At 48.2% G+C, this 26,883-nt stretch overlaps 1 protein-coding gene across 7 annotated transcripts in view; it reads left to right on the forward strand.

Annotated features, from left to right (window-relative positions):
• ZNF831 (zinc finger protein 831) overlaps nt 1-26,883 on the forward strand; it is a 107,278-nt gene that overhangs the window by 38,956 nt on the left and 41,439 nt on the right. For all 7 annotated transcript variants that reach the window (XR_003524905.2, XR_003524906.2, XM_027624072.2 and 4 more), the window contains 3 exons: nt 838-4,569; nt 5,662-5,783; nt 21,678-21,829. Coding sequence is in view for 5 of the 7 variants with exons in the window: in XM_027624072.2 (XP_027479873.1) it covers nt 874-4,569; nt 5,662-5,783; nt 21,678-21,829 (3,970 nt within the window). In the remaining 2 variants the exon portion in view is untranslated. The remainder of the gene's footprint in view (nt 1-837; nt 4,570-5,661; nt 5,784-21,677; nt 21,830-26,883) is intronic.

Consider the following 26,883-nt stretch of genomic DNA (forward strand, 5'->3'; position numbering starts at 1 on the left):
CTGATTGTGTTCCAGTTGGATCTGGAGGGGTTTTGGAAACCCCACCTTTGAGCAGAGACCCAAGCCTGATCCTGAGGTTGAGGAAGTGCTCCTTATCCTGGTGGGGTAACCAGATAAAGTACAGGCTGCCATTACATTTGGATTTCAGGTAAATAATACATAATTTTTAGTGTAAGCATGACCTGTGCAAGATTGGGATATACTTACACTAAAGAATTATGTATTGTTTATCTGAAATTCATTTAGCAGGGAGTCTTCTGTTTTCATTTGCTGGATCTGTTAGGCTTCCCTTCAGGTCAGTTTTCTTCCTTATTGCCTCCATCCAATAGCAGAGGCTAAGAACTCCAGAGTGAAAAAGGTCCTAGGGAGGTGCTGATTCTCTTCCCCTTTTATAGATCTGGAAACCGAGTCCCGGCATGGAATCACTGTGCACTTTGAGGACCTTGCTAAGCTACACGACTTTTCTTTTTCATGAAGGCAGCACATTTTCTAAGTGTCCCCTCTGCCCAGGGTACTGTGCTGGGTGTTGAGGGATGACAGTAACAAGCCCACCGTGTGTAGAGGGCAAGGGTCAAGAGTTCCCTTAAGGCATATGAAATAAGAGGCAGGATTCAGACAGACCTGGGTCCAGATCCTGCTTTGCCATGTATTAGCTGCTTGTCAAGTCACTTCTCTCTGAGCCTCTGTCTCCCCTTTAATGTGGGGATAACTATTTCTATGGGGGGATTGTTACCAAGGCTCCAGTGGGGTGATGAAATGCCAGGTGGGGGCAGGGAAGGGTTTACTGCATGATGAGAGAAGAGAGGTGCCCCCAGTAAAGTTTGGTGTTGCCCACAGGTCGCCAGGCATCCTGAACCACCCAGATGATGCAGGATGGAGGTGCCAGAACTCACTCGCGCTTTCTCACCTGCCGGGGGCCAGCCGGCTTTGGCTCCTAGACACCCAGGAGCCCCAGGTGGGCAGGTCTCATCTCACCTGACCCTGGGCCCTGTCATTCTGCCACCGGAGCAGGGTCTGGCCCCTACCGTGTTCCTGAAGGCCCTGCCCATCCCATTGTACCACACAGTGCCTCCGGGGGGCCTCCAGCCACGTGCCCCCCCTGTGACACACAGCCTCGACGGGGGCAGCATACCCTTTATTCTCAGCCCCCTGCTGCGGCCTGAAGGACCCGGCCCTACCCAGGCAGGGAAGCCAGTGGCCCCGGCACTCACCGTGAACATTGTGGGCACTCTGCCTGTCCTGTCGCCAGGCCTGGGGCCCACGCTGGGGAGCCCGGGCAAGGTACGGAATGCCGGCAAGTACCTTTGCCCACACTGTGGCCGGGATTGCCTGAAGCCCAGTGTTTTGGAGAAGCACATCAGGTCCCACACGGGTGAGAGGCCCTTTCCATGTGCAACCTGTGGCATCGCCTTTAAGACCCAGAGCAACCTGTATAAGCATAGACGCACCCAGACCCACCTCAACCACTCTCGGCTGTCCTCGGAGTCTGATGGCGGTGGGGGCAGTCTCCTGGAGGAGGGGGACAAGGCTGGGGAGAGCTCCAGAGCAGATGGCATGGGGGACAGCAGCAGCCAGAGGGTGGGTGGTGGGGCCCGATCGGAGAGACCCCTTTCTGTAGGCACCCAGGGTGCTGGGCACTGCCCAGCGCCTGCCATGCCCCTGTCTTCTGTTGCCAAGACCCTGGGTCTGAAGTTGGAAGCTGTTCCCTGTCCAGGGTCCACATTTGCTGACAGAGAGATCCCCGTGGACTCTGCCCACACGGCCTCCCCTGGGCCTGCCCTGGCTGGCTCCCAGCCGAGGTGGAAGCTGCCAGAGCAGACGTCGCCGACTGCCAGCCGGCTGTGCTCCCTGCAGCAGCAGCAAGTGGTCACGTCCCCGGAGAAGCCCTGGGACGCCAAGGCCTTGGAGGGCCGGCTGCGGAAGTGTGAGAGCACCGACTCAGGCTACCTGTCCCGCTCGGACAGCGCAGAGCAGCCGCCGGCCCCTGGCAGCCCCCTGCATAGCCTGTCGGGGCACAGTGCTGAGTCTGAGGTGGAGGTGGCCCTGGGGCCTGGGGGGCCCAGCCTGCAACTGGAGAAGAAGCAGCTGGAGGAGCGCATCGCCTGGCTCATCTCCCACAATCAGGCTGTGGTGGACGATTCCCAGCTGGACAATGTGCGGCCCCGCAAGACGGTCCTGTGTAAGCAAGGCAGCATCGACCTGCCCATGCCCTACACCTACAAGGACTCCTTCCACTTTGACATCCGGGCGCTGCAGCCAGGCCGGAGGAAACCCGCTGCCCTCAGCTCGGCCCGTTCCACCTTCACCCCCCCGGACAAGGCACAGCCACTCTTCTTTCACTCTGTCCCCACTCAGCTCTCCACCACTGTGGCATGTGTGCCCATCACCAGGAGCAACTCACTGCCCTTTGTCGAGGGCACCAGGACATGGCAGGAGCCCCCGGGCCCCCAGGACGCCTGCCCCAGGAGGCAGAAGCCTCTAAGCCCCAGGCCTGCCCCCGCCCAACTGGTGAATGTTCCCAGCGGCCACCCCCGGGCCCTGGTCCGACAGGCTGCCGTGGAGGACCTGCCATGCCCCCCCACTGGAGACAGTCTCGTGCCCGCAGAGGACTCGGATAGAAACAGAGCTGCTGCTGGGGTGGGGGCAGCCAGCAAGGGCAGAGCAGGCAGTAAGAAGTGCAGCCAGAGGAAGCTGAAGATGTTCTCCCAGGACAAGTGGCAGGTGTATGGGAATGAGACATTCAAGAAAATCTACCAGAAAATGAAAACCAGTTGCCATGGAGGGAAGAAGGCAAGGGAGATGACCCTGGGTAGTGGGACAGAGCTGGCCCTTCCTCTCCAGGAAGAGTTAGCAGGGAATGAGGGCACAGTCCCATTCCAGGACAGGAGGACCCCTGTCCATGGGGACACAGCTGTGGGGGCCAAGCCAGGGCCTTGCCAAAGTCCACTGGCCCCGGAGGGCTTCTTGGTGATGGAGTCCCCCAAGCAGAGGGAGATGGTGGTCAGAGCAGGAGGCAGTGACCAGCCTAGGGTGAACAGGGCCACCTCGCCCCCCACCCTCAGCTGCAGAGAACCCCCCTGCTTGGGCAGCAAGAGCCCCCTGCTTTCTCCAAATGGGAGCCTGGAGCGGGGGTGTCAGCTGCCTCCAGCACCTGGTCCCCTCAGGGGAGGTGACTTAGAGGCTCCCAAGCTGATTTTGCCAGACCCTAAGATGGAAGAAGGCACCAGTGGTGGTGGGGACAAGAAGGAGACCTGTCAGTGGACCCAAACTGTGCCAAGGCGGCCCAGTGGTAGCTCTGGGGAGCCCCAGCCCTCAGAGGACAAGCTCCCCTCAGAGAGGAAGAAGCTGAAGGTGGAGAAGCTGAGCTGCCAGGAGCAATCAGAGCCTCTGGGAACAGAAAGAGAGGCCCCAGGTGGCCCCGTGCAGGCCACGTCCCCACCATCTCAGAACCAGGACTGTGACCCTGGGGATAAGCCAGGGGAGCTGCATGAGAGTGCTGATGGCATGGCCAGGGGCAGGGCTGGGCAGCCGAGCAGGCCCTTGGAGCTTTCTGGCGCCCCCTCTGCTGCCCCTTCTGTGGCCCTGAGGCAGGTGGGGCTGAGGGAAGAGATCTTGCCATGTCCTAGAGCTGCGTCCCTTGGGCATCAGTCCCACCTGGCCACTCAGGCTCCTGGTGTCCTCGCTGCCCTGGCAGACACTGCCTTCCCCCCCAAGTACCTCCTCAGGTTGCCTCAGGAAGAGACCCACCCACCACCTCCCGTCGCCCTGGGGCCGGGACAAGGCCAGGACCCTGTCTGCAGGAGAAGGTGGCCCAAGCAACAGGCATCCTTTGTCGGGTCAGGGCTGGGGACTCTCCTGCCTCCCTGCCCGGCTTCAGGCTTGGCCCCCAGTGGGGCAGACAGCTTCCAGGAGGACCCCAGCTGCTCTAGGCCATGGGGCAGGAGAAAAAGGGTGCAGGGAGAGGAGAAAGGATACTTGGACACTGGCACCCCAGCAGCGGGGCGGTCCCATGGCTCATCCAACAGCAGCCCCAGGGAGACAGCTTCCTTCTTGCCCACCCCAACGTGTGCCACCTGGAAGAGTGGGCCCCCTGACACCCGACACCTCTGCGCGGGCAGCACTGTGGTGGGGGCCAAGCCGTCTGGGGGTGTCCTGAGTCCCTGCGCACTTAGCAGGGAGTTGGGACCTCCTGAGAATGCCCCGGAAGACCCTCCCTCGGGGCCTCTGGCTGGGCTCAGTTCCTGCCACTCCTTCCTCACAGCCCCCACGCCCCCCAGCTGGCCAGAGCTGGCCTTGTGTACCCACTCAGAGACCCTGTGGAGCTTCAGGGCCCATGGCCCTTTCCCGTCATTGAGGGCTGAGCCCCGACTCACATGGTGTTGCTTGAGCCGAAGCCTGCCTCTGCCCACAGAGCAGAAGGAAAAGGCTGCTTCTGTGTACCTGGCACTGCACTTCCTTGGTGGCAGCGCGCAGGACAAGGGTCCAGACGCCCGGCCCGTGAGCAGGGCAGTGGTGGGAGGATGGACGAAGACAGGCCTGGGAGAAGGAGGGCAGGTCCAGACATCAAAGGTAAAATCCTCCTTTGCCTAGGGCCCCAGGGCTGGGGGAGTGTGCTTGGCACACTCGTAATGATGGAGAGGGGGCGTGAAGCCACCCCGGGGAACGCTTGCTCTTTGTGATACCGTCTTCTCAGCCTGCTCCCAAGGGAAGTGGGGCTGCCATACACGGCGGGATAGATAAAGGCCAAAAATGCAACACAAAACAAAATAATGAAAAAATACATTTCAAAGGAAAGAATTACTGTACCAAGACCCTAGATGAGATACTTTTCATCACTAGACGTTAAATTTAACTCTGAGCTTCCCAGTAACAGCAGCAAAAAGTGAAATGAACACAGCCCAGGAAAGCTCTGTGGGTGACAGAGGATTATAAACTGGAAATTGTTACTGAGAGACTCCAGGTGAAACACCTTCTCTTACAAGGAGAGAATTATTGAGGCACCTGGCTGGCTCAGACGGTAGAGCATAGGACCCATGATCTCGGGGTTGTGAGTTCGAGCCCCACATCGGGTGTAGAGATTACTTAAAACTAAAAAAGAGAGAGAGAGGAAGAGTTATTATACCAGGAACTCAGGAAACAATTACTATGATCAGATAACTTAACGTCCGAGTTCCCTGGGAGTGGCCGAAAGGGAAGGGGCCGAGTGCTCTGGAGTTCTCACTTGGTGACCAGTAGTAAGTTTGTGGTCCCATCTCGAGAGCGAGTCCATACATCTGGATTGTGTCCTGCTCTGGGAAGTCTTGGGCCAGGGCAGCTGAAGAGGGTCCTGGAGCCTCCGTTCTGACGTAACCGTAGGCAACAGTGGCAGAGCCGGGACTCCAGACCCTTACGGGCTCTTCTTTGTCCCGAGAGTGGTGATTAATAAGGAATGTGCTGAGTCTCAGATGGGGGTGCGAGGGGCAGGGCGGGTGGGATCCGAGACCCAATTGGGCCCTCCTTCCTCCAAAAGGCCATTGGGTACCAGGTGCGGGGGTTCCTGGAGAGGTGGAGTTGGGGGCTGGGGGTGGGGGTGGGGAAGACCTGGCCACGGTGTTCCCTGGGCCTCCAGTTGACACCATAGGGCTTTGAGCAATATGATGCCAACATGCCTGGTATTTTCAGCTCTCCTGCCCAGTGGCCTCAGGGATGGTGTCCCAGCCTGAATGGAAGAAAGGACCGCCGTGGAGGAAGGTGAAGATGTTCCGGGGGAGTGGCAAACAGAAGCTGAGCATCCGCTCCAGAAGGTAGGGGGTGTGGCCACTTCTGTCTGGCCCATGTGTGCTCATCCTGTCAGGAGCTGCCAGGGGCGATTTGCTAACCCCAGGAAAACCTTCACAGGGGTTCCAGAGGGTCTGTGTAGGAGTGAGGGTCTGGAGGTTCATGGGCAAAGGAATCAGTTTGTTCCCCATCAGCCCATCTGCACAGCACCCTCCCCCGACTGTGCTTTTCGGGGGCACCTCTCCAAGGCCAGGAATCCAGTAAATATTTGAAATAACTGAGTTGAGAACACATCCACCCGTTTAAGTCCTGAGGAGAGAGTGCGTTAATTATTTACAGCTTTTATTGCTTTTTTATTTATGCAAGTGGTACATGTCCTTTGCAGAAAAGTTCGGAAATATAGGCCAGCAAAGAGGAGATGATAAAGCATCCTGGTACTGCCTCTGTTCCGGGGAGCATTACTGGTGTGTGTGTAAGGTGCTCTCTTCCAGACTTTTCTCTGTGACACGTGCATGCACAGCATCTCCTGACAGACGGGACGCACAGCTTTTACTAATACCACTCTTTCATCGTTGACAGTCTTGCCCCTTTGCTCAAAACCGTTTAGCTGCTGGGGATGAGGGGGCAAGGCCACTCTTTCACCAGGTCCCGCCCCTCTGTGCCGCCTGATAAGCTGTTGGGTCTGGTTTTCCCGTGGCCTTCTGTCCTGCTCAGGGTGACTTCGTGTTGCCTCCCTGTCTCCTGTTCTCAGATTCACATGCTGAACCCAGAGCCCTGATGCTTTCCCGAATTCCGCCTCCACATCTCGGCCCTCTAATCTCCCCTTCCTGGAACATGCCTGCCTTCTCCCCTCGTTGTCAGTATTTGACCCAAAGCTGAGATATTCTTCAAGAGGCAGTGCAGATTCCTAATTCTTCCCTACAGCTGCTCAGCACCTCTGTGGCTAGAGGTGATGTGCCCTCTGGACAGGCTTCGAGATGAGGCCCCTGCCTGTTTCAGCTGTCTGCCGGACCACGTGTCCAGAGCTGGCATCACTGAGGGCTTGCTATATGCCGGGCACTGTAGAGTGACCCCCATTTTTCCCCTGAGGAACCTGAGACACAAATCGGGCAGCCTCTCCAAGGACCCAGATGTGAATCAGCAAGTCTTCTTTTTTTTTTCAAGATTTTATTTTGTTTATTCCAGAGAGAGAGAGAGAGCACAAGCAGGGGGAGCAGCAGAGGGAGAGGCAGAAGCAGGCTTCCCACTGAGCAGGGAGCCCGATGTGGGGCTCGATCCCAGGACCCTGGGATCATGACCTGAGCCGAAGGCAGACGCTTAATGACTGAGCCACCCAGGTGCCCCTGAATCAGCAAGTCTTACTGCAGAGCCTGTATGTAGATAGCAGCTTGCCCTGTGCCCCCCAGCCTGTGACGGGCATGAGAGTCACCTGGAGTTGTGTGGGTTTTCTTGTGATGCTGAGACACGTTCCTCAGGTCTGAGGTGGGGCCTGAGACTCTGCATTTCTAACAGGCTCCCAGGTGATGCTCAGTGTGCCAGCCCCCGGGAGCACTCTTGCAGGAGCTATTCTTCATGCTGTCCCAAACCACATTTCATCCTTCCCCAAAGAAGCCCAGCTGTTCATAGCTGAATGAAAGAAGGGTCACTGCCTGTCTGACAGGGACATCCAGTCCTACCGCAAACCCCTGAGCCATGCAGAGTGGGGGAGGGATGGCTCCCTCAGGGAGAATTTGGGTGCTGTTCTCAGATGGAATGAATGCTAGCCACACCAAAGAGAAGCTGCTCATGGATTCAGAGAGCACAGGGATGTTGGTAGGTGGCCATGTGCCCCGTCAGTATCTCCCACATTGGACTGATGTGGAAGAAGCACTAAACTGCATGTAGTGACAGCTGCAAGCCTGTTTCTGGGCCTCAATCATGGTCCCAGGAGAGGTGGGGTGAGGGACAAGCATGCATGCCTCATTGACTGCTCCCACCTTCTCCAGACTTCAACTTAGCTAATACAACAGATCATCACCATGCACCTGCTAGGTGTCAGGTGCCACCATGGAGACCAGAGGGGAAACTTTCCCAAACCAGGCTGGTGGTGCCTGGCTGATGCTCCAGGAAGCCTGGAGAGGCGTCTGCAACAACTCCTGGGCCAAGCATAGCCTGGGTGAGAATCTCCTTAGGTCTGACCACATTTATAAGTTTTGACTCTTAGTAGCCAAATAAATACCAGATTTCACATAAAAATCTGCATTTCTAGCTTGTCTTGAAATACCTGAAGCGCTGGAGAATCTGGGCCTGCCCTCCTGCATGGCAGCAGCTAGCTGGAGCTGAGTAGTGGCCGCCCCTGTGGACACCACCTGTGCTCTGCACCTCGCCTCAGTCCCCGCCCCTCCCTGTGGAGTTACACTGAGCTTGGTCTTAACATCTGGCTTTGCGGGAGCCAAAAACTGCCTCCCCCATCAGTGAGCTTCTCAGCAAGAGCCCATGGGTGGGAAGGTAGGTGAGGGGGCATTGGCTCAGGGGTAGAACAAGGAGGGGTCTGAATCCTAGATGAGGGTGAGGCCACTGAGATTTTTATATCCATTGAGCATTTATCGGGCAACCATGACTGAGCCATCATTTGTGCCTTTATTGGCTTTTGACTTTCCACTGAGTTCATTCCAGCTGCCTGGAGCTCCCAGCGTTGGCACATGCAGACCCTCTACCTCTTCCTACACAGCTCACCTCTGGCTCCTCATACAGCTGGCTCCCCCATCTCAGGAGAGACAGCACCATTGCAGCGGGACTTCCCGGACCTCTGTACGTCAGTGTTCCCCCTCCCATCATCTGCCTCCCACCATCTGGTTTTATTACCTTCATGGCGTGTTGGCACAATTCGTTTTTTTGAGGCATAGAGTTCATGGTAGCTTGCTTCTTAACACCAACAATGGAGAGAGAATGTGCCTCTCCTGCCTAAGTAAGTCTCTGACCTCAGAGATCTTCTTCTGAAGGACTTGCCGGATTAGATCAGGTCCACCCAGGATAATCTACTTGATTAGAAACCTTCATCCCATCAGCAAAAATACCTTTACCTTTGTCATATTTTGTTAATTAGGAGCAAGTCACAGTTTCCACCACACTCACAGGAGGAGAGGATTATACAAAGGTGTGACTTATAGGATCACCCTAGGGTGTGTCTGCCAGAAATGGCTTTTCCTGGCTCACCCAGTTTATGGAATTAGGGCTGCAATCTGAGTTTTCTGATCCGGTGTCTTCCATTGTACCACTCATGGTGAGTGGTTGCTAAGGTTTGTCCTTTTAATGAAGGACACACATCTCTGGGGAGGTGTTCAGAAGGGAATACGATGCAGGGCTTATGAGAAAAGAGTTCCCTTTAATGGCATATTCCTTACTAAGCCACTGGTTTGATAGCATTTGGCCTGCAAATATTTGATAAAGATGACTGATTTGTTTGACTCACTCGAGGTCTCAAACTCAGTTCATTTTCTGGTGGTGGATGGCATAGTTGGATGATAGAGCTTCTTGGAGAAGTGTCCTCTCCATTTCTTTCATATTTAGTCCATCTTCAGAGACAGGGATGTAGTGCCCAGTCTGAGGGGCAGTGTTGGGAAAATGCTGAAAGGTAGTGCCTAGTCTAAAGGGGCTTCGTGTTCACTGTTCAGGAGGCCATTTCACACAGCTTATTTTTTCTCTTTAGTATATTGAAATCCATCCATTTCTCACATAGTAACCTACGGGCAATTTACAACGGAAGTTAATAGTAACATAGGATTTGTTTAACGTATATTTACTTTGCAGATAACCAAACAGGAAAACTTTTGATGAAGGGTTTATCTACCATTGATCATCCATCATCCATCATCCATCCATCCATGTCTGTGTCTATGTCTAGATCTATCTATTTATCTATCTGTCTACCCACTGACCTACATACGTACCATCTACCTGATTAGTTTTCTGTTGCTGCTGTAACAAATTACCAGTTTCGCATAAATTTTGTTGTGAACAACACCAACTTAGTATTTTATAGTTCTGTAGATCAGAATTCAATATGTGTCTCCCCTGACAAAATCAAGGTGTCAGCAGGGCTGCATTCCTTCTGGAGGCTCCAGTGGAGAATCAGTTTCCTGCTCATTTGGGTGGTTGGCAGAATTTCGCTCCTGGCCAGTGGCTCCTCTTCCATATTACAAACCAGCAAGGGCGGGTTGGGTCCCTTTCACACTTCAGGTCTCTGCTCCTTCTTGTTCAGTCTCACTTTTCAGACCCAGTCTTCTGCCTCTTCTTTCATTTTTAAGGACTCATGTGTTTAGATTGGGTTTACTTGGATAATCCAGGATACCTCATCATTTTGGGGACTATGCCCTTAATTACATTCATGAAATCCCTTTTGCTGGGGATGTCACATAGTCACAGCTCTGGGGATTAGGACACGGACATCTTTGAGGGTAGGGGCATTATTCCACTCCATCTATCTATCCGTCTGTTTGTCCACCCACATGTCTATGATGTATATGTGCATGATGCATCAATTTATGTATCTGTCTACGCACTCACGTATGTATGTATGTATGCGTGCATCTCTCTGTCATTTATCCACTCGTGTGTTCTCTTCTTGAGAAAGAGGCCTGTTTTCTTATTCACGTTCCCATTTCACTTCAGTTGTCTTCACATTCACCAGAAAATGAAATTCAGTAGCAGAGAATTCTCCATAGGCCTTAGCTCCCAGTGCATATGGTGAAACCCATGTAGCGGAGTATCTTTTCTCTTTTACTCTTGTTTTGAAAAACACTTAAAAATGCAGAACAGTTCAGAAAATATGTAACAGACTCTTGGGTAATGATCCAGAATTAGTAATTATTAACATTTTGTCATATTTGTTTCTGAGCTTTTGAAAAAATGAAATAAAATATTACTTTATATTTTATATATGAGGTATATGTTTATATTATACATTTATATATATATATATACACATATACATATATGTTATGTAGTTTTACATATTTAGCACTGATTCAATCTGTGTTTTCATACTTTGCAAGTCAATGTACACACTAACAATATATATAATTATTTTGAGTCTTTAAAGCATGTGTGTAAATACCATACTGAATTAATCATTCTTCAGTTTGATTTTTATTTTATTTTATTTTATTTTTTAAGATTTTATTTATTTGACAGAGAGGCAGAGCGAGAGAGGGAATACAAGCAGTGGGAGAGGGAGAAGCAGGTCTCCCGCAGAGCAGGGAGCCCGATGCGGGGCTTGATCCCAGGACCTGAGCTGAAGGCAGACGCTTCATGACTGGGCCACCCAGGCGCCCCCTCAGTTTGATTTTAAACTCGGTGTCGTGTTTTTGAAGGTCTGGCCGTGTTGGTCAAATTCACTGATTCTAAGTGCTGTAGAGTGCTCCTTCCTATGAGGGTAGCACATTTTATTGTCCATTCCCCTGTTTATGGGCATTGAAATTGGCTCCAATTTTTTGTGTGTGCTAATTTGCAGTGAATGAATGCATATACATACATGCCTCCTTAGGCACAATGCAAGAGGTTTTCTCAGAACTATACCCAAAAGTGGAATTGCTGGGTTATAAGGTAATCACATTTTCAACTTTACACATTATTTCTGAATTGCTCTTCAGAGCGGATGTGTCACTTTACATTTCCTTCAGCTGTGAGTGAAAATTTGCCCTGCTCCCATATTTCTGCTAAGGTTTGTTATTAGCACATTTGTATGCTGTGCCCATCCAGAATTTGTAGGTTTCGGTATATATTCTAGGTTTGTGTATGTGCTTTGCCATTACACACACTGCAGATTTTTTCCCAAGTCTGTTCTTTTGTCTTTTTAAGCCCATTTCTGTATATTTTACCCACGTAATTGCAAATGTCTTGTCTCTTCATTCTTTTTTGCATCTCAGAGCTTACTTCTGGGATTATTTTCTTCTGTCCGAAGCATATTTTTTAAGAACTTCTCTAAAAGAAGAGAAGTCTCCATTCTCATTAGTCTGAAAATACATTGATTTCTTCCTTGTTGTTGAAAAATGTTTTTGCTGGGTATACAGCCTTAGGCTGAGAGTTACTTTCTCTCCACACTTCAAAGCCATTACTGCACTGTCATTTGGCTTCTATTTTGTGGCAGAAAAGTCAGCTATTAGTGTACTCATCTGTCTTTCAGAGGTCTCTTATCTCTGGCTACTTTTAAGATCTTCTTTTAATCTTTGGTGTTCCGTAGTTTTACTTTGATGTATACAGGTGTATGTTACCATTATTTATTCCATTAGGAATCCATTGGGCTTTTATGATTTGTGGATTGATGTCTACCTAGAAAATTCTCAGCCATCATTCTTCAAACATTGTCTCTAAAACCCATTCTTGGTCTTCTCTTTCTGGAACACTAAAGTAATGTATCTTAGGTCTTCTCTTTTATGTGTCTTAACCTCTCTTTTCAATAACGTTGTCTTTCTGTGCTAAAATCTAGATACTTTGTTCAGATCTATCTTTACTAATTTTCTAAACCCCCTGAGTTATTCTTTTTAAAGCTCTATTAAGGTATACTGAATTGTAATGTTATGCATATTTAAAGTATACAGTTTAATAAGTTTGGGTGTATGTACACACCTGTGAAACCAATAGCAGCATCAAGGTAATGTATCAAAAATCCCTCAAATTTCCATGTGTCCTCCTCCGTCCTGCCATCCCCAGGCAGCCCCTCGTGTGCTTTCTGTAACTATACAGTAGTTCCCTTCTTCTAGAATTTTATAGAAATGGAATCACACAATATAGGCTCTTCTTTGTGGCTGGGAGGTCTGGCTTTTTTTCACTCAGCATGATTATTTTGAGGTTCATCCATGTTGCATGTATTAATAATTCATTCCTTTTTTTTTAAAGACTGATTTATTTATTTTAGAGAGTGTGAGAATGGGGGGAGGGGCAGAGAGAGAGGGAGAGAGAGAGAGAAGCAGACCTCCCACTGAGTGCAGAGCCCAACACCAGGCTCCATCTCACCACCCTGAGCTCATGACCTGAGCCAAAATCAAGAGTCAGATACTTAACTAACTGAGCCACCCAGGCACCCCAATAATTCATTCCTTTTTATTGCTAAGTACTGGGCCATTGGGTAGATATGTCATAATTTGTTTATACATTTACTTGTTGGTAGACATTAATTTTGTTTCAGTTTGGGGCTGTTACAAATAAAAACTACTATAAATATCCAGACACAGGTCTTTGCATGGATATATACTTTATTTTCTAAAATTCTGAGTTGGTTATTTTTGTTGTTGTTCAAGTATAATTAACATACAGTGTTATATTAGTTTCAGGGGTCCATACAGTGATTCAACAATTCTATACATTTCTCAGTGCTCATCAAGATAAATGTGCTCTTCACCTGCTTCACCTATTTCACCCATCCCCCACCCGAAATGAACAAACAGAAGAACAGAGACAAAGGAACAGACTCTGAAATGTTTGGATATATACTTTAAATTCTCTTGAGCAAATAAGAGTGCAATGTCTGGATTGTGTAGTAGATGCCAGACTGTTTCTCAGAGTGGCTGTATTAGTTCATATCCTTGCTAGCACTGTGTGAAAGTCCCAGCTTCTCCACAACCTTGCCAGCACTTAGCATGGCCGTTCTTTTTACTTCAGGCATTCTAATAGGTGTGTAGGGGTGTCCCACAAGCTGGAATTTGCATTTCCCTCACAACTAATGATATGAAGCATCTCTTTTTGTGCTTATTTGCCTTTCATGTATCTTCTTTGGTGAAGTATCTGAATCTTTTGGCCATTATAAAAATGGGTTGTTTTCTTATTATGGAGTTTTGAGAATTCCTTATGCATTCTGGTTTTAAGTCCTCTATCAGATACGGGATTTGTAAATATTTTCTTCCAGTCTGTGCCTTGTTTTCTAACTCTCTTAACAGGATCTTTTAAAGAGCATATATTTTTAATTTTGGTGAAGTCCAATTATCATTCTTTTCTTTGGATTGTGCTTTTGGTGTCATAACCACAAGATCTTTGCCTAACTCATGGCCACAAAGGTTTTTCTCCTAGGTTTTCTTCTGAAGTTTTATACTCTTAGGTTTAACATTACAGCCTATGATCCATTTTCACCTAATTTTTCTATATTGAGTGGTGTATAGATGAAAGTTCTTGTGTTTGCATGTGGACATCTAATTGTGTCAGTACGCTTTGTTCATCTATTTGTCTCTTTTGATGCAAGCACCACACCACCTTGATTACACAACCTCACTTTAAGACTTGCCATAAAGCTAAAACGTCTAAGACGGAATGGTATTTGCAGCAAAGTAGACAAATAGGTCAATGGGACAGATAGTACAGAAATAGGGCCACTTGTATTTGGTCAATTGATTTTCACCAAAGGCTCAAAGGAAAGTATAATCTTTTCAACAGATGGTGCCGGACCTGGTAAATTCCTTCACCAGGAAGCTGAGCAATTACAGGGTTTACCTCATTTGTTTCTCTACTCTCAAGGGATCACTGCTTTCATTACTTGATGTCTCCTGTCCTGAAAACCATTGTTTTATATATTTACCTAGTTTTTTCTTTGGGAGAATAAATCCAGTTACTGTTAAACCGTCTTGGTCAGGAGAAAAAGCCCCTGGACTATGGCAGTGGCCTCTTAATTGCCCTCCCTTAACTACCCCATTACTGACTTATCGAGTGTTAAATTTGATTGTTAATGTATATTATGCTTTATTTCCAAAAAGTTCCACTTAAATATTTTTCAAATCTGCTTGATCATTTTTATAGTCTCGCTCTTTAGTCTTTTCTTTATTGAATTATGATTGACATACATAGAAGCTGTGCATATTTAATGTATACATCTTGATGAGATTGAAGACAAGGATGTACCCATGAAACCATCCTCACATATGATGTCCCAATCTTATCTGTAATTTCTAGAAGCTTCTTTCCTTCTTTTTTTTATCAGAACGCCGACAGAAGATTATCGTCTTAAATTTTTAAGTATACGGTAAGGCACTGTCAGCTGTGTGTGCTGTGGTGCCCAGGAGGTCTCTGGGGCTCATTCACTTCGCACAAGCAAAACTCTGTGCCCTTTAATCAACACCTCCTGATCCCCCTTCCTCTGGTCCCTGGCAACCAGCATTCTCCTTTCTGTTTTTATGAGTTTGACTGCGTTAGATTTCTGCTATCACTGGGGTCATGTAGTCTTTGTTTTGTATCTGGCTTATTCTACTTCCAAGTTCATCTGCATTGCAGCAAATGGCAAGATTTCCTTCTTTTTTAAGGCTGAGTAGTATTCTCTTGTGCATATACCATATCTTTATCCATTTATTCATTGATGGACGTTTGGGTTGATTCCACATCTTGGCTATTGTAAACAATGCTGCATTGAACATGGGTGTGCAGTTGTCTCTTTGAGATTCTAATTTCAGTTTGTTTGGGTATGTATCCAAGAGTGTGATTGTTGGATCATAGGGTAGCTCTATTTTTAACTTTTTGAGGAACCTCTATACTGTTTTCCAGAGTGGACATACAATATACATTCCCACCAACACAATACAAGGGTTCCTTTATCTTTTATTTTTATTTTTTGATAATAGCCATCCTAACAGGTTCACGTGAGGTGATCTTTCATTGTGGTTTTGATGTGCATTTCCCTGACGATCAGTGATGTTGAGCGCCTTTTCATGTGTCTGTGGGCCATTTCTATGTCTTCTATGGAGAAAGGTTTACTCAGGTCTTTTACCCATTTTTTTAAAGTTGGGGTTTTTGGGTTTTTTTTGTTTTGTTTTTTTGCTATTAAGTTACATGAGTTCCTTAGATATTTTGGGTATCAGATAAATGATTTGCAGGTATTTTCTCTCATTCTGTAGCTTGCCTTTTCATTTGGTTGATGGTTTCCTTCACTGTGCAGAAGCTTTTTAGTTTGATGTGGTCCCAGCTGTTTATTTTTGCTTTTGTTGCCTTTGGTGTCATATCTAAGAAATCACTGCCAAAGGCCAATATCGAGAAGCTTTTCCCCTGTGTTTTCTTTTAAGAGTTTTACAGTTTCAGATCTTATGTTTAGGTCTTTAAACCTTTTGGATTTGATTTTTGTGTGTGGTATAAAATGAGGGTCCAGTTTCACTGTTTTGCATGTGGATATCCAGTTTTCCCAATGTCATTTTCTCATTGTGTATTCTTGCCCCTCTTGTTGAAAATCAGTTTATTATAAATGAGTGGGTTTATTTCTGGCCTCTCTTTTGCTCTCTATTCTGTCCCATTAGTTGATATGTCTATTTTTGTGCCAGTGCCATAATATTTTTATTACTACAGTTTTGTAATATATTTTAAAATCAGTAAGTGTGCTGCTGCCTGCTCTGTTGTTCTTGCTCAAGATTGCTTTGGTTATTTGGAATCTCTTGTGGTTCCATATGAATTTTAGGATTGTTTTTTAAAATTTCTGTAATCTTTACTCTTATTCTCAACCTTTTCTAAAAACACACTTAATATTTTACATCTGATAATGCCAACAAAGGAAGTCATGGCACATCTGATTCTGTTTTATGTATTATTAGCTTTCACTTGTAGTAACCTCTTTCCTTGTTTGTTTTTGGATTTTTGATGGTGAGCTCAGATTTTTGGAACTTTGAGACTTGGGTTGGAGGTGGGTTTCTCCAGTAATGATTTGTTTTGCTTCTGCTAGGTGCCTGAGGGCATGCACTGGGCACTATTTTAAATAAAATTCTTAGTTTTAGGCTTTTTCGTGTCATCTGTATTGTAAATTCAGATTACAAACCCGTGAGAAGACTGTCTTATTATAAAATTAACAGAAGAGACTTTTGCCCCCTTCACTGAGTGATAAGATTGGAGTTTTTCAGTGTCCCGTGGGAAGGTGGTGGGGGTAGGGTATATTATTTCTAGTTCACCTATATATTGAGGGTCTTCTGAGGTCTCAGCTTTTGCAGGAGTAGAGGTTAGGTCTCCCACTTGATTTGCACCTGGGGTGGATTCTGGGTTTGAATCCTGCTCCCTGCACCCCACCAGACCATACAAATGGAAGCTCAAGCTCACTTGGTTTGACAGATGCTCTCCCAATAGAAAGCCCTCTTACCTTTTCAGGTTTCAGTTTTCACTTGGTTTTTTATTTTAAATATATCTCACTTTCTAATCAGAACATCAATACATTTATGTAGAAGTGTTGAACATTTTTATATTTTAATTTGTATTTTTAGTTGTTTTCAATATAGGGGTGAGTACAGTGGTAGGCAACCAGAGTAACTAGTCAACTGTACTGGTGGGGATGGGCTTCTTATCACCAAGAAGGTGTGTATTTTGATGTAGTCAAGTGGAGCTGCCTTTTCCTTTATGATTATTACTTTGTGGTCTTGTCTCAGAGGTCTTTCCTTACTCTCAGTCTCCCAGTGTCACAAACACAAAAACATATTCTCTTATGTTCTGTGTATATTAATGTAAGGAAGGATTTATTTTTACTTTTGTCCATATGGGAAACTATGGACCATGGATCAGATTTGACTTTTGATCTGTTTTTATATGCCCTTGTGAACTAGATAGGGTTTTTACATTTTTAAAAGGTTTTATATATATATATATATATATATATATATATATATAAAATAATATGTGGTAGAGATGGTATGGGACCTGTAAAATCTAAAAAACTTATTATCTGGACCTTTATACAAAAAGCTTACAGACCCCTGGATTAATTTACCCTTTTTTCTCAGTTGTTTGCTATATTTTAACTTCCCAGTTATACCTGTAGTTTATTTCTGGGCCCTCCATCTCATTTCATTTGTCTCCATTTGTTGCCAACTCCAAATACCACACTGTAATGAAAATGGCTGTTTTCATTAATGAAAGTACATGAGCTAAAGGAGAGGGATTAGAAAAGGCAGGCTCCATTTTCAGAGTGGAAATGGAAAAATGTAGAAAATTCATACTTGGATGCCTAATTGCCCTGACATTAACTAGAGGCGTAGAGATTCAGAGTGCCCATGGACTATGCCTCTGTGTGCCCAGAGCAAGCGCTGGACCATGGAATTGGATTTTATTGATTAATTTGTAACTGTGTACAGTGCTGTATGAAGCATGAAACGCTTGTTCTAGGAAGCTTCTGACAAATGGAACAATGAGTTGTGAAGTCCCAAGTGGATCAGAATGAGCAAGGAAGAGATTGGGGGTCACATGGGAGAAGCCTGCATGGTAAACCCTAAAATCTATGTTAATCATTGAAAGTGGGGGAAAGAGAGTAAACTGGGTCCTGGGAATAAAATCTTTCCCTCTAAAGTGGATGTTTGTCTGAGGTATGTGTCTGCTCACTTCAGTCATGACACAGTTTACCTGTTCAGTGAGGTAGCATTCTCAGGGATGATGGCACAACCTCTGAGGTGAGGTGGAGACACACATAAGAGATATGGTGGCTGCCACCACACCTGGCTGAGACATTTGTCACATTCACCAAGGCACTAGAGGCTTTGACCACAGTCCTACATCCTGCTTAGTGGGATACTGAAGGTCTGCATGCCTCTACTCTGCTTCCTTTTGCTTTCTTATTCCCTGTAGGATCAAATGGGAGGAACAGTATAACAGCACATGTCTCCGGACCCCCCCCCCCCCCGCAGAATATGTGAAGGGGCCTGACCCTCTCCTTGGATCCACCTTCCTTCCCTCAGACTTGGCTGATAAAAGGAGTGAATGTGTGTGGGGTAGGGAGGGTGCAGCTGGAGTAGGCAGGGTGGCCAGTGACTTCCTGCCGGCCTCAAGATACATGACAAAAACTTCACCCTGCCTCCTTTCAAGAGCTTCTCACTGAACTCTTGTTAAAACCAGTCTCTCCTGAGTTCTTGACCTTGGCCAGCCAGTCACCACTGGAGCTGATGTGAGGTAAGAAGGCTTTTTTCTGAGCAGTTTTCCATGAGGCCTATCAACAAAAACATTGTGCTGATCTTACGTAAGTGTCGATAACACAGGCTCTTAAAGAAAGACCTCTGGAGAGATACAGAGAGCGCAGGGGGTACACCGAGTGTAGGAGTTATATTTAAAATCTGGACTTTAAATGGCAGTTATTAAAAACCCTGTGAACCGCTCTACTGGTCAGCTCACAGTGAATTAGACATAAATATGGAAACCTAGATCGATTGTAACGATAACCTCCAGTAAAACTACAGTGAGAAAAAGAATGGCTCTGTGGGACAATGTCACGCACAAGAGCGACACTACGTATTTATAAGGATCCTTGTATTTAAGGATGTTTGTCAGACATATTTGAGTGAGTGTCTCTGGGGAAGATAGGCCAGTGGGACTCAGAGGAGAAGGGAAACACTTGAATCGTGTGTCTGGGGTCGGGCTCCCCAGAAGCAGAGCCTGAGATGGGCATTCTTGGACAGGTGACTTACAGAGGGAGGGCTCTCAGGAGTGAGGGAAGCAGACCAGGGCACAGAAAGGACTAAGCACAATTTGGCATTGTGTATCCAGTCCTGCCTGATCCCGTGGGAAGGTCTGGAGTGTGAGATGCACCAGAGATTGTCCTGCTCAGAGAGAAGGGGGCTGAGCTGTCACCCTTTGCAACTGTCAGTCAGTGGCTAAGGGCCCTTCCTGGGGTATGTGCAAGTTCCCCCAGGCCTCTTCAGACAGGATAGCTCCCATCAGCTAAGGGCAGTCCTCTTGAGAAGGGGCTAAATATGAGTCATGAGCATCCAACACCCCAGCACCTGGAACACAACATGCAGCCTGGTGAAGGCGGTTGAGATGGGTCTTCGTGGCATCTGCTAAACTGCAGGAGGCCTTGTTTGGCTGGTGATGGTGACAGACTTGCCTCCCCTTCCACACCCTGTGTGTTCGTGCCCAGAGGAGGGTCTTCCAGGAGGGGCTGCGTGCAGAATGTTCTCAGAGAACCCAGGAGAGGCAGCAACAGACCCTGCCCATGACTCAACAAAATACTGCTTTGAAGGCAAGACCAGGATACACTTGGGCTCCCCCAAGGGCAAAAGGGCCCAGATTCCACCTTCCTAAGACCTGAATTAGGGGCTGGGACTCTCTGTCTCCTAGCGGTTTTCATTGAGTAGAGTCCCTCACTAGGCCATTTTCCAAAAGCAAAACCTCCCAGCAGTTCAGACTGTGCCGTTCTTAACACTGCGAGCTTGTGGCAGTCACCCACTGACTTGGGGGTAAAGGTGACCCAGCAGCACATAGAGAAGAATTCTCCCCATACCACCCCCCCACTTCCTCCCTTTGTCTCTACACTTTGAAATCACTCTCTGCCCAGGCTCAGCAGGAGACCTGACTGGTTCAGGGGCTTGTGATTAGCTCCCTACCCTGGCTCAGATAGCTCTTTCAGGAACCTGTGGACTTGACAAGCAGGAACGACTGCTTCAAAGAATAAAGCAGGCACCCCTGGGGAATGACAGTGCTTGCCCCAGGCTGGGGAGGCAGCAGGGCCATGTGAGTGGGGCCTCTTCCAAACACGGACTCCAGAAGAGATGAACACAAAGTCACTTTCTCATTGTTTTGATGCCATAAAAATCAACGCATAAGAGAATACAGCATTCTGCAGGTCTTATTTAAAATTCTGTGAGCAGCCCTGGTGATTAGGGGACTGCAGCTGGAGGCTGGCGGAGGCTCAGACAAATGAGAAAGGAAAATGGCCAAGCAGGTCGCCTCACCTTCCCCCCAGGCTGAAGAGCGTCTGGGAGTAGAATTCTTGTAAACTGAGGTTTGTAAAAGAAAGGGCGTCCTTGTGGCTTGACTGGGCAGAGAGAAACAGTGTGAAGGTCTCTTCAAAGAGCTGACCACTGGTGGTGGCCTGTCGCAGAATGGTACAGAGCACTGGCCCAAGGGTCTAGCTCCACTTGGCTGCACGGTCTTGCATGTCTTAGGGCTTATAGCAGCTGCTCTGCGTCTTGGTTCTTTGGCCTGCAGCATGGTGGTACTAGAGCAGCTGGTCTGTCCTTGGTTGCACATTTGGTTGCATATCCTAATAAATGCGTAATTGTTTACTCAGAAATTATACACACGTTCTACTCTGCTAATGTGTTATGTATATTATGAAGGGCATACAGCAATAAGATACAAGAAAGTCTAGAAGAAAGTAAATATAAATAGAAGCTCCAGTATTTTCTTTCTCAACTTTGCCGTGCCTTCCCACTGGGATGTGAATACTGTTTCGGAGGTTAGACCAGATGATCTGGAAGGTCTTCTCTAGATGGAGAAGACCCTCCCCCTTTTTTTAAAAAAGATTTTATTTATTTATTTGAGAGAGAGTGAGAGAAGGAGAGAGCACGAGAAGGGGGAGGGTCAGAGGGGAGCCCGATGCGGGACTCGATCCCAGGACTCCAGGATCATGACCTGAGCCAAAGGCAGTCGCTTAACCAACTGAGCCAGCCAGGCACCCGGAGAAGCCCTTTTTTTCAAAGTAGATCCCCTAAGCCTGCAGTGTCCAATACAGTAGCCATTGGCCACATGTGGCTATTTAAATTCATTAAAATGAAATAAAGTAAAACTCAGTTCCTCAGAAACCCTAACTACGTTTCAAATGCTCAGTAGCTGCACGTGGTCAGTGTAGATTATAGAACGTTCCTGTCATTGCCGGAAATTGTACCGGGCAGCATGTTTATAAGTGGCCAGGAGTGTATGATTCCGGATGTCGTTACAGCCACTAGCCTTTGGTGAATACGCACTATGTGCGAAGTACCGCGGAGAGCCCTTCCTGTGCACCATCTCATGTCGTCCCCCCAACAGCCTTGCGGGTTAGGTCCCACTATTGTCTCCACGTCCTACGGGGGAGAAGGAGATAGGAAGGATGAGAAGTTTCTAGGCTGACGCCACAGGGACTCGGGGGTTTATTGTCTGAGTGTTGCCTTTGTAAATGTGTGTGTGTGTATGGGCTTCTGGGCACATATTCTCTGGGCAGGTGACTGCATACGTGCTTCTCTGCCCCACAGGTACAACGGGAGTTTCTTACAGAGCCGTGTCCAGCCGAAAGGGGGCGGACCGCGCAGGCCTCCCAGAGTGCTGAGAAAAGACCGCCACCTACCCCCACTCGAGGGGCTGGGCCCACGCGGGACCTGCAGGCAGCCTTCTTCAGAAATGGCAGGTAATGTTCTTCTTGGAACCAAATCCAAACTGGACACACCAAGTCACCGGGCCCCTCATAGAGGCTGGGGATGCAGGATGGGCGGGAGCCAGCCATCCTTGCCCTCGGGAGCCTGAAAGTATGGTGACAAAGGTGGGACATCTGTGGGACAGTGTGACCCCAAACTAGTGGGGAGAATACTGGGTGAGAATATGGAGAAGTCAGGACACATCCTTCAGTCCTGGCCACATGTGCTGGGCCGTGTGCTGGGCCCTGTGCCAGGTACAGATTTCCTCCAGGACCTCGGGAACATGAGTCAGAACTCTTGGTGCCTCCACTCTTCCCCATCTTTAAAAAGGAAGTTCACTCGATTCTTTCCACAGGGCCATTGCGAGGCTGCAGTGGGTCAGTGGGGGGCTCGAGAGTCAGTGTTGGAATAGAAAGATGAGCAGTTAGTGCGCGTGGGAGCTGCAGGGAACATTGCTTACATGGAAGGCGTCAGAAGTGCATGCTTTGTCATGCTCAGAAATAAATCAAGGATGAACTAATGCAGAGCGCTTCCTGGAAAAAGGACTATTTTCAGCTGTAATCACTGGGCAACCAGGGCAAATCGCTGTACTTCTCCGGACCTCCGTTTCTCCTCCTCCCCAGCAGCAATGGGCCCAGCCTTAGCCTCTTTTGCAAGGTGTTGACTGGGAAAAATGAAGAGCATCTGTGGAGAGGCTACAGGGTCCCATCTGGCCAGCGGCGACTGAATTACCATCCTTTTGTGGCTGATTATTGTCTGTTTGGCTCAAGGGCTGACCCTGGGCTGTGTCTGATGGCTGAGCTTTGGGTCCCTGGGGATAGTCGGCTAGGGCATCTCGCCCTCCACCTTTGTGTAGCTCCAGTGCCCCCTGCAGGCAGATGGCTCTTCCGTGGCGCCCCCCCCCCCCCCGTAGGCAAGGACAGGGATTTGTCTTTTGTTTCTCAGTGAGAATTTAAATCAAGGTAAGTATTTGCTCTGTGGGTTGGCCAGGAAAAGCATTGTTTTTGCTAGGACCCTGGAGGTTTAAGATGGTGTCGGCGGCGAGGCTGGGATGAGATGGAGGGTGGTAGCCCGAAGGCCCCAGGGAGCCCAGCTGATCCTTTCTTCACTTCTGTGGCCCATATCCTCAACTCCATGACTTTCCTTCTTCTCAAATAGATACAGCCAAAGGAACTGCCCAAGGGGTTGCATGGGTGATACCCACCCCCTGGCAGAACCAACTGGAAAGCTTCCAGTTGTCCCACATGGCAGAACCTTCCCACCATCTCTCTCCCCAGTGCCTTAAAGAAGGCCAAATCAGGCTGCTGGAAGCTCACGGCAGTTGCCATGTTTATATTCCTAAGCATTGTGCTGTGCACTGAAGAGGAGAGAAATAATCCTGCTGTGGTACAGGGTGAAGTCTGGACTGGTGGACTCTCTCTTCACCCTTTGCTCAATCACAGCAGGTCAGGTAGCTGCCCCCTCGGGATCTGTGTCCACACAGCGAGGCTGTGGATAAAGGTTTTACTTAACCAGTGGCTCAGTGTGCGTGTGGAGGCGCCAGGAGACTCTACTGCAGATGATAGATGTTGATTGTTACTATCTGCGGAGCGCGATAAGCATATACCTGCATAAAAACAGGCAGGTGCTGAGTGCCAAGTGAGTGTGGGGCATGTGGTAATAAGTGTTTCTGTTGCTGGCAGAGGACAAGGTCAGTGTTGGGGGAGGGACCCCTAGGGGGAGTTTTCTTGAGAGACATAGGGCTTTGTCTGGAAATGCAGAGGTAGGGAGAATAGAACTGAGGCTTGCTGGATTGGGGAGTGGTGAGTAGGGGCTCAGGGGCAAGAATGCAGACTCTGGAGCGGGCAGCTGGAGCCCAGATGGGCCAGTGTGCACTGGGACCAGTGGGCGACAGGGGACAGCCACTGAAGCCGGGGCCCCACTTGGCCACCACCTGTACTAGTTTCCTGTGGCTGTGGAAGAAATCGCCACAAACTTGGTGGTTTAAAACAACAAAAATTAATTTTCTCACGGTTACGGAGGCCACTTGTCTCACACTCTCTCCAAAGGCTTTAGGGAAGGGGCCTTCCTGCCACTTCCGACTTTGGGTGGCTCCAGCTGTCCCCTGGCTGGTGGCTGCATCTCTCCAGCTTCTGCCTCCTGCACATGGACTTCTCTGTGTATTTCTGTGAATCAGATCTCCCCCTCTTTTTCCCTTATAAGTATACTTGTCATTGGATTTAGGGCTGATCCTAAAGCCAGGCTGATCTCACTTTCAGTCTTAATTTAATGACATCTGCAAAGACTCTTTGTCCAAGTAAGGCTACAGTCACAGGTTGTGCAGACTAGGACTTGGACATAGTGTTTTGGGGGTCACAGTTCAATCACTGTACCACTTTTACAATTTTTCCCATCTCTGTGAACCAACAGAAGTGACCTAAAAACGCATTTCTAAATGAGAAAAGCAGTGGCACACGTGGACATTCAGTGTTCGACGAGGCACATTGTCTGTGCTCTTATTGTGTGCACACAGTTTGGGTAGGAAAGTTCTATTTGAAACCAAACCAATACATAATCATTAAGAGTCACCTGGCCCACCACCAGCAGGACACGTTCCACACTTGCGGCAAGAGTTTATGAGGCGCTTCAACGCCAGGATGGGTGTGTTGGGCTAGGGGACCCATTAGCTTCTCTTTAGGGAGAAGCCCAGGGGCGGGTGGGGTAGGGCCCAGTTGGGCCCTTGAAGGTATGGCTGTGTGGGATTGTTCCCCCCGGGCCTGTGGTCCAGTTCCCATCTGGTTTGTCCAGCCTTGTCCTCTGACTATGGGGCTGTCAGCCCAAAGCAGGGAGCCCCGGCTCTTCTCTCCATTCACTCTCCACTGTGCGACCCGCCAGTGGAAGTGGGTGCCTCTTCCTAATGTGCACAGGTGACTCGGGTGAGCAGAGACCAGGCGGGAAGCCTCTGACCTGTCACTGTCCTTTGCACCCCCTTCTTCCCTTTGAAAGCGTCTCTTGGCCTCAGGGGGGTGGTCCTGCTCCTGCCCACGTGGACTTATGGAGGGCATCTGGAGACCCCCCTCCATGTTGGGAGAAATCCCACTTCTATCTACTTCTTATCTCAGCAGTAGCTTTTCATACCAAAGCCTCAGAGCAAACTGGGGCACAGTGAGTGGTGAATAAAAACAGACCCAAACAAACAAACAAAATCAGGAACACAATCTGAATGTGGAGCTAAGAAAGGAGAGGCTATCCATGGTTCAAATGCTCCCTGGGATGTGGCCCCACACAGGGGTATTATAATGCCCCAGCAACAGCCCAAGTGGTGACAAATGTCTCTGCTTTCATGTTTATTATTTGAGAAGCGGATTGAGCCAGAGCCTTGGGTCACTGGTGCCCATTTTCAAAAGGCTCCCTCCCCCGCAATTAGGAAGAACATGGAGGATGTCCATTAAGAGCAGGTGTGAGCCTGCGGGATGTGGGCTAAGCATTGGCCCAGGAAGTATTAATCACCCCCTGTCCCTTATTGAAGTGTCAGAGTGGGAATAGGGCTGGCTGGTTGGGTAAACCAGCCAGCCCAGGGTGGATAGGTCATGATGGACACCAAGTCGGAGGGTGGTAGAGTGCATTAAAATAAATTCCTCCTGGAAATCAAAAGGGCTCGGGGATTTATTGCCACTGCTTGCCCATACAAATATTTCACAGTGGAGTGACAGGCACTCTGAGTGTTGGGTGATTGAAGACAAAGTGCCGTTACTTCAAAGGAACCTAACAATGGGCCTCGGTCACCCACCATCTACAAACAACTTTCTTATATCCTTTGACCTGGCAGGTCCTACGTGGAGAGATCAGGGCTGGCTTCTGAGTGAGGGAGCTGACCTCACCATGGTGTGGTGCGTGCGCCTGTGCGTGAGTGCGCCTGTGAATGCGTGCAGCTGTGTATGTTTTTTTTGTGAGGGGTGTTTGTGGGGGGAGGGCCTGTTCTCCACAGCAGGACAATGAGAGAATCGCCTCTTTTGGGTGACTTGAGGGGCTGTAACTTTGGGGGAACTTGATGAAATGCAACAAAGAAATTGAGAATGGTCTTTGGGGGGAACTTCCCAATTAAGATAGGGAAGTCCTTTGTCCCTGATCCTTATAAGTCAGCTAGAATCAGTAACACCTCTTCAAGTACGTAGGCATGAGTGCCTGTGTCTGGGGGTCGGAAGAAGGGATCATAACTGACTCTTTGTCCTCTTCAGTTTTGGTGAATCTTCCCGTCAACAGTTTATAAAGATGAGAGGAAGAGGATGTTTCTGAAACATATTTTTTAAAAGGCTGCTTAATTTCCCTCTTCTTTAAACTATTCTGATAGCTTGGTACTAATCACTGCAGTTAACAGATGGCTTGGCAGTGAAGTCATCTGCAAGCAGAAGGCCAGAGGAGTTAGAAAGGATAGAGACCTAATTTATCAGATTTTAGAGTGATTGGAGTCTTTGAGACTCTCCTGAGAACTGATTCTGTTTTTAAACCTGAGTCCAGTGGTCCATCCCATCCAAGTTTCCAGCAAGGGGGCCAGAGAAGCTGGAAGTTTTTTTAAAATATCAAGTAGCAATGAATTCCCCATAGCAACGGTGACTGTCTGTCGGCAGGGGTGTTGCCATTCCGGAGAACTTCCTTCCTCATTCATGCACTTCAGCATCATGGGGGAAGTATGGTGTTTAGGTGGCTTTAATCTCAGAAGCTCAAGGTTCTTCATTGAAGGGATTCATAAAAAGATGCTTTTTAAGATACCAGTCATTGAATATCCCAAGGAGAGCACACATCTACTTGAGGGAAGACCTTGTAATCCAAACTTTCTTTATGGGACACCCCATCAGCCATTGCCCGGGGAGGCGATGATTGTCACAGGATGAGAACATTCTCCAATAAACTGACTGCTTATAAATTTAGACCCCTTTTAAACACCACTTTATCTGTCTCTCTCTCTCCTTAACTTTAGCTTTCATTCCTGCCCTTCAGATTAATTTTCACAATATAATGTAAATTGATTGCCAAGTGAAACCACAAATCACGCTCAGGCCATAGAGTT

The sequence above is a fragment of the Zalophus californianus genome, chromosome 8 (genome assembly GCF_009762305.2).
Source record: "Zalophus californianus isolate mZalCal1 chromosome 8, mZalCal1.pri.v2, whole genome shotgun sequence".
NCBI lineage: Eukaryota > Metazoa > Chordata > Mammalia > Carnivora > Otariidae > Zalophus > Zalophus californianus.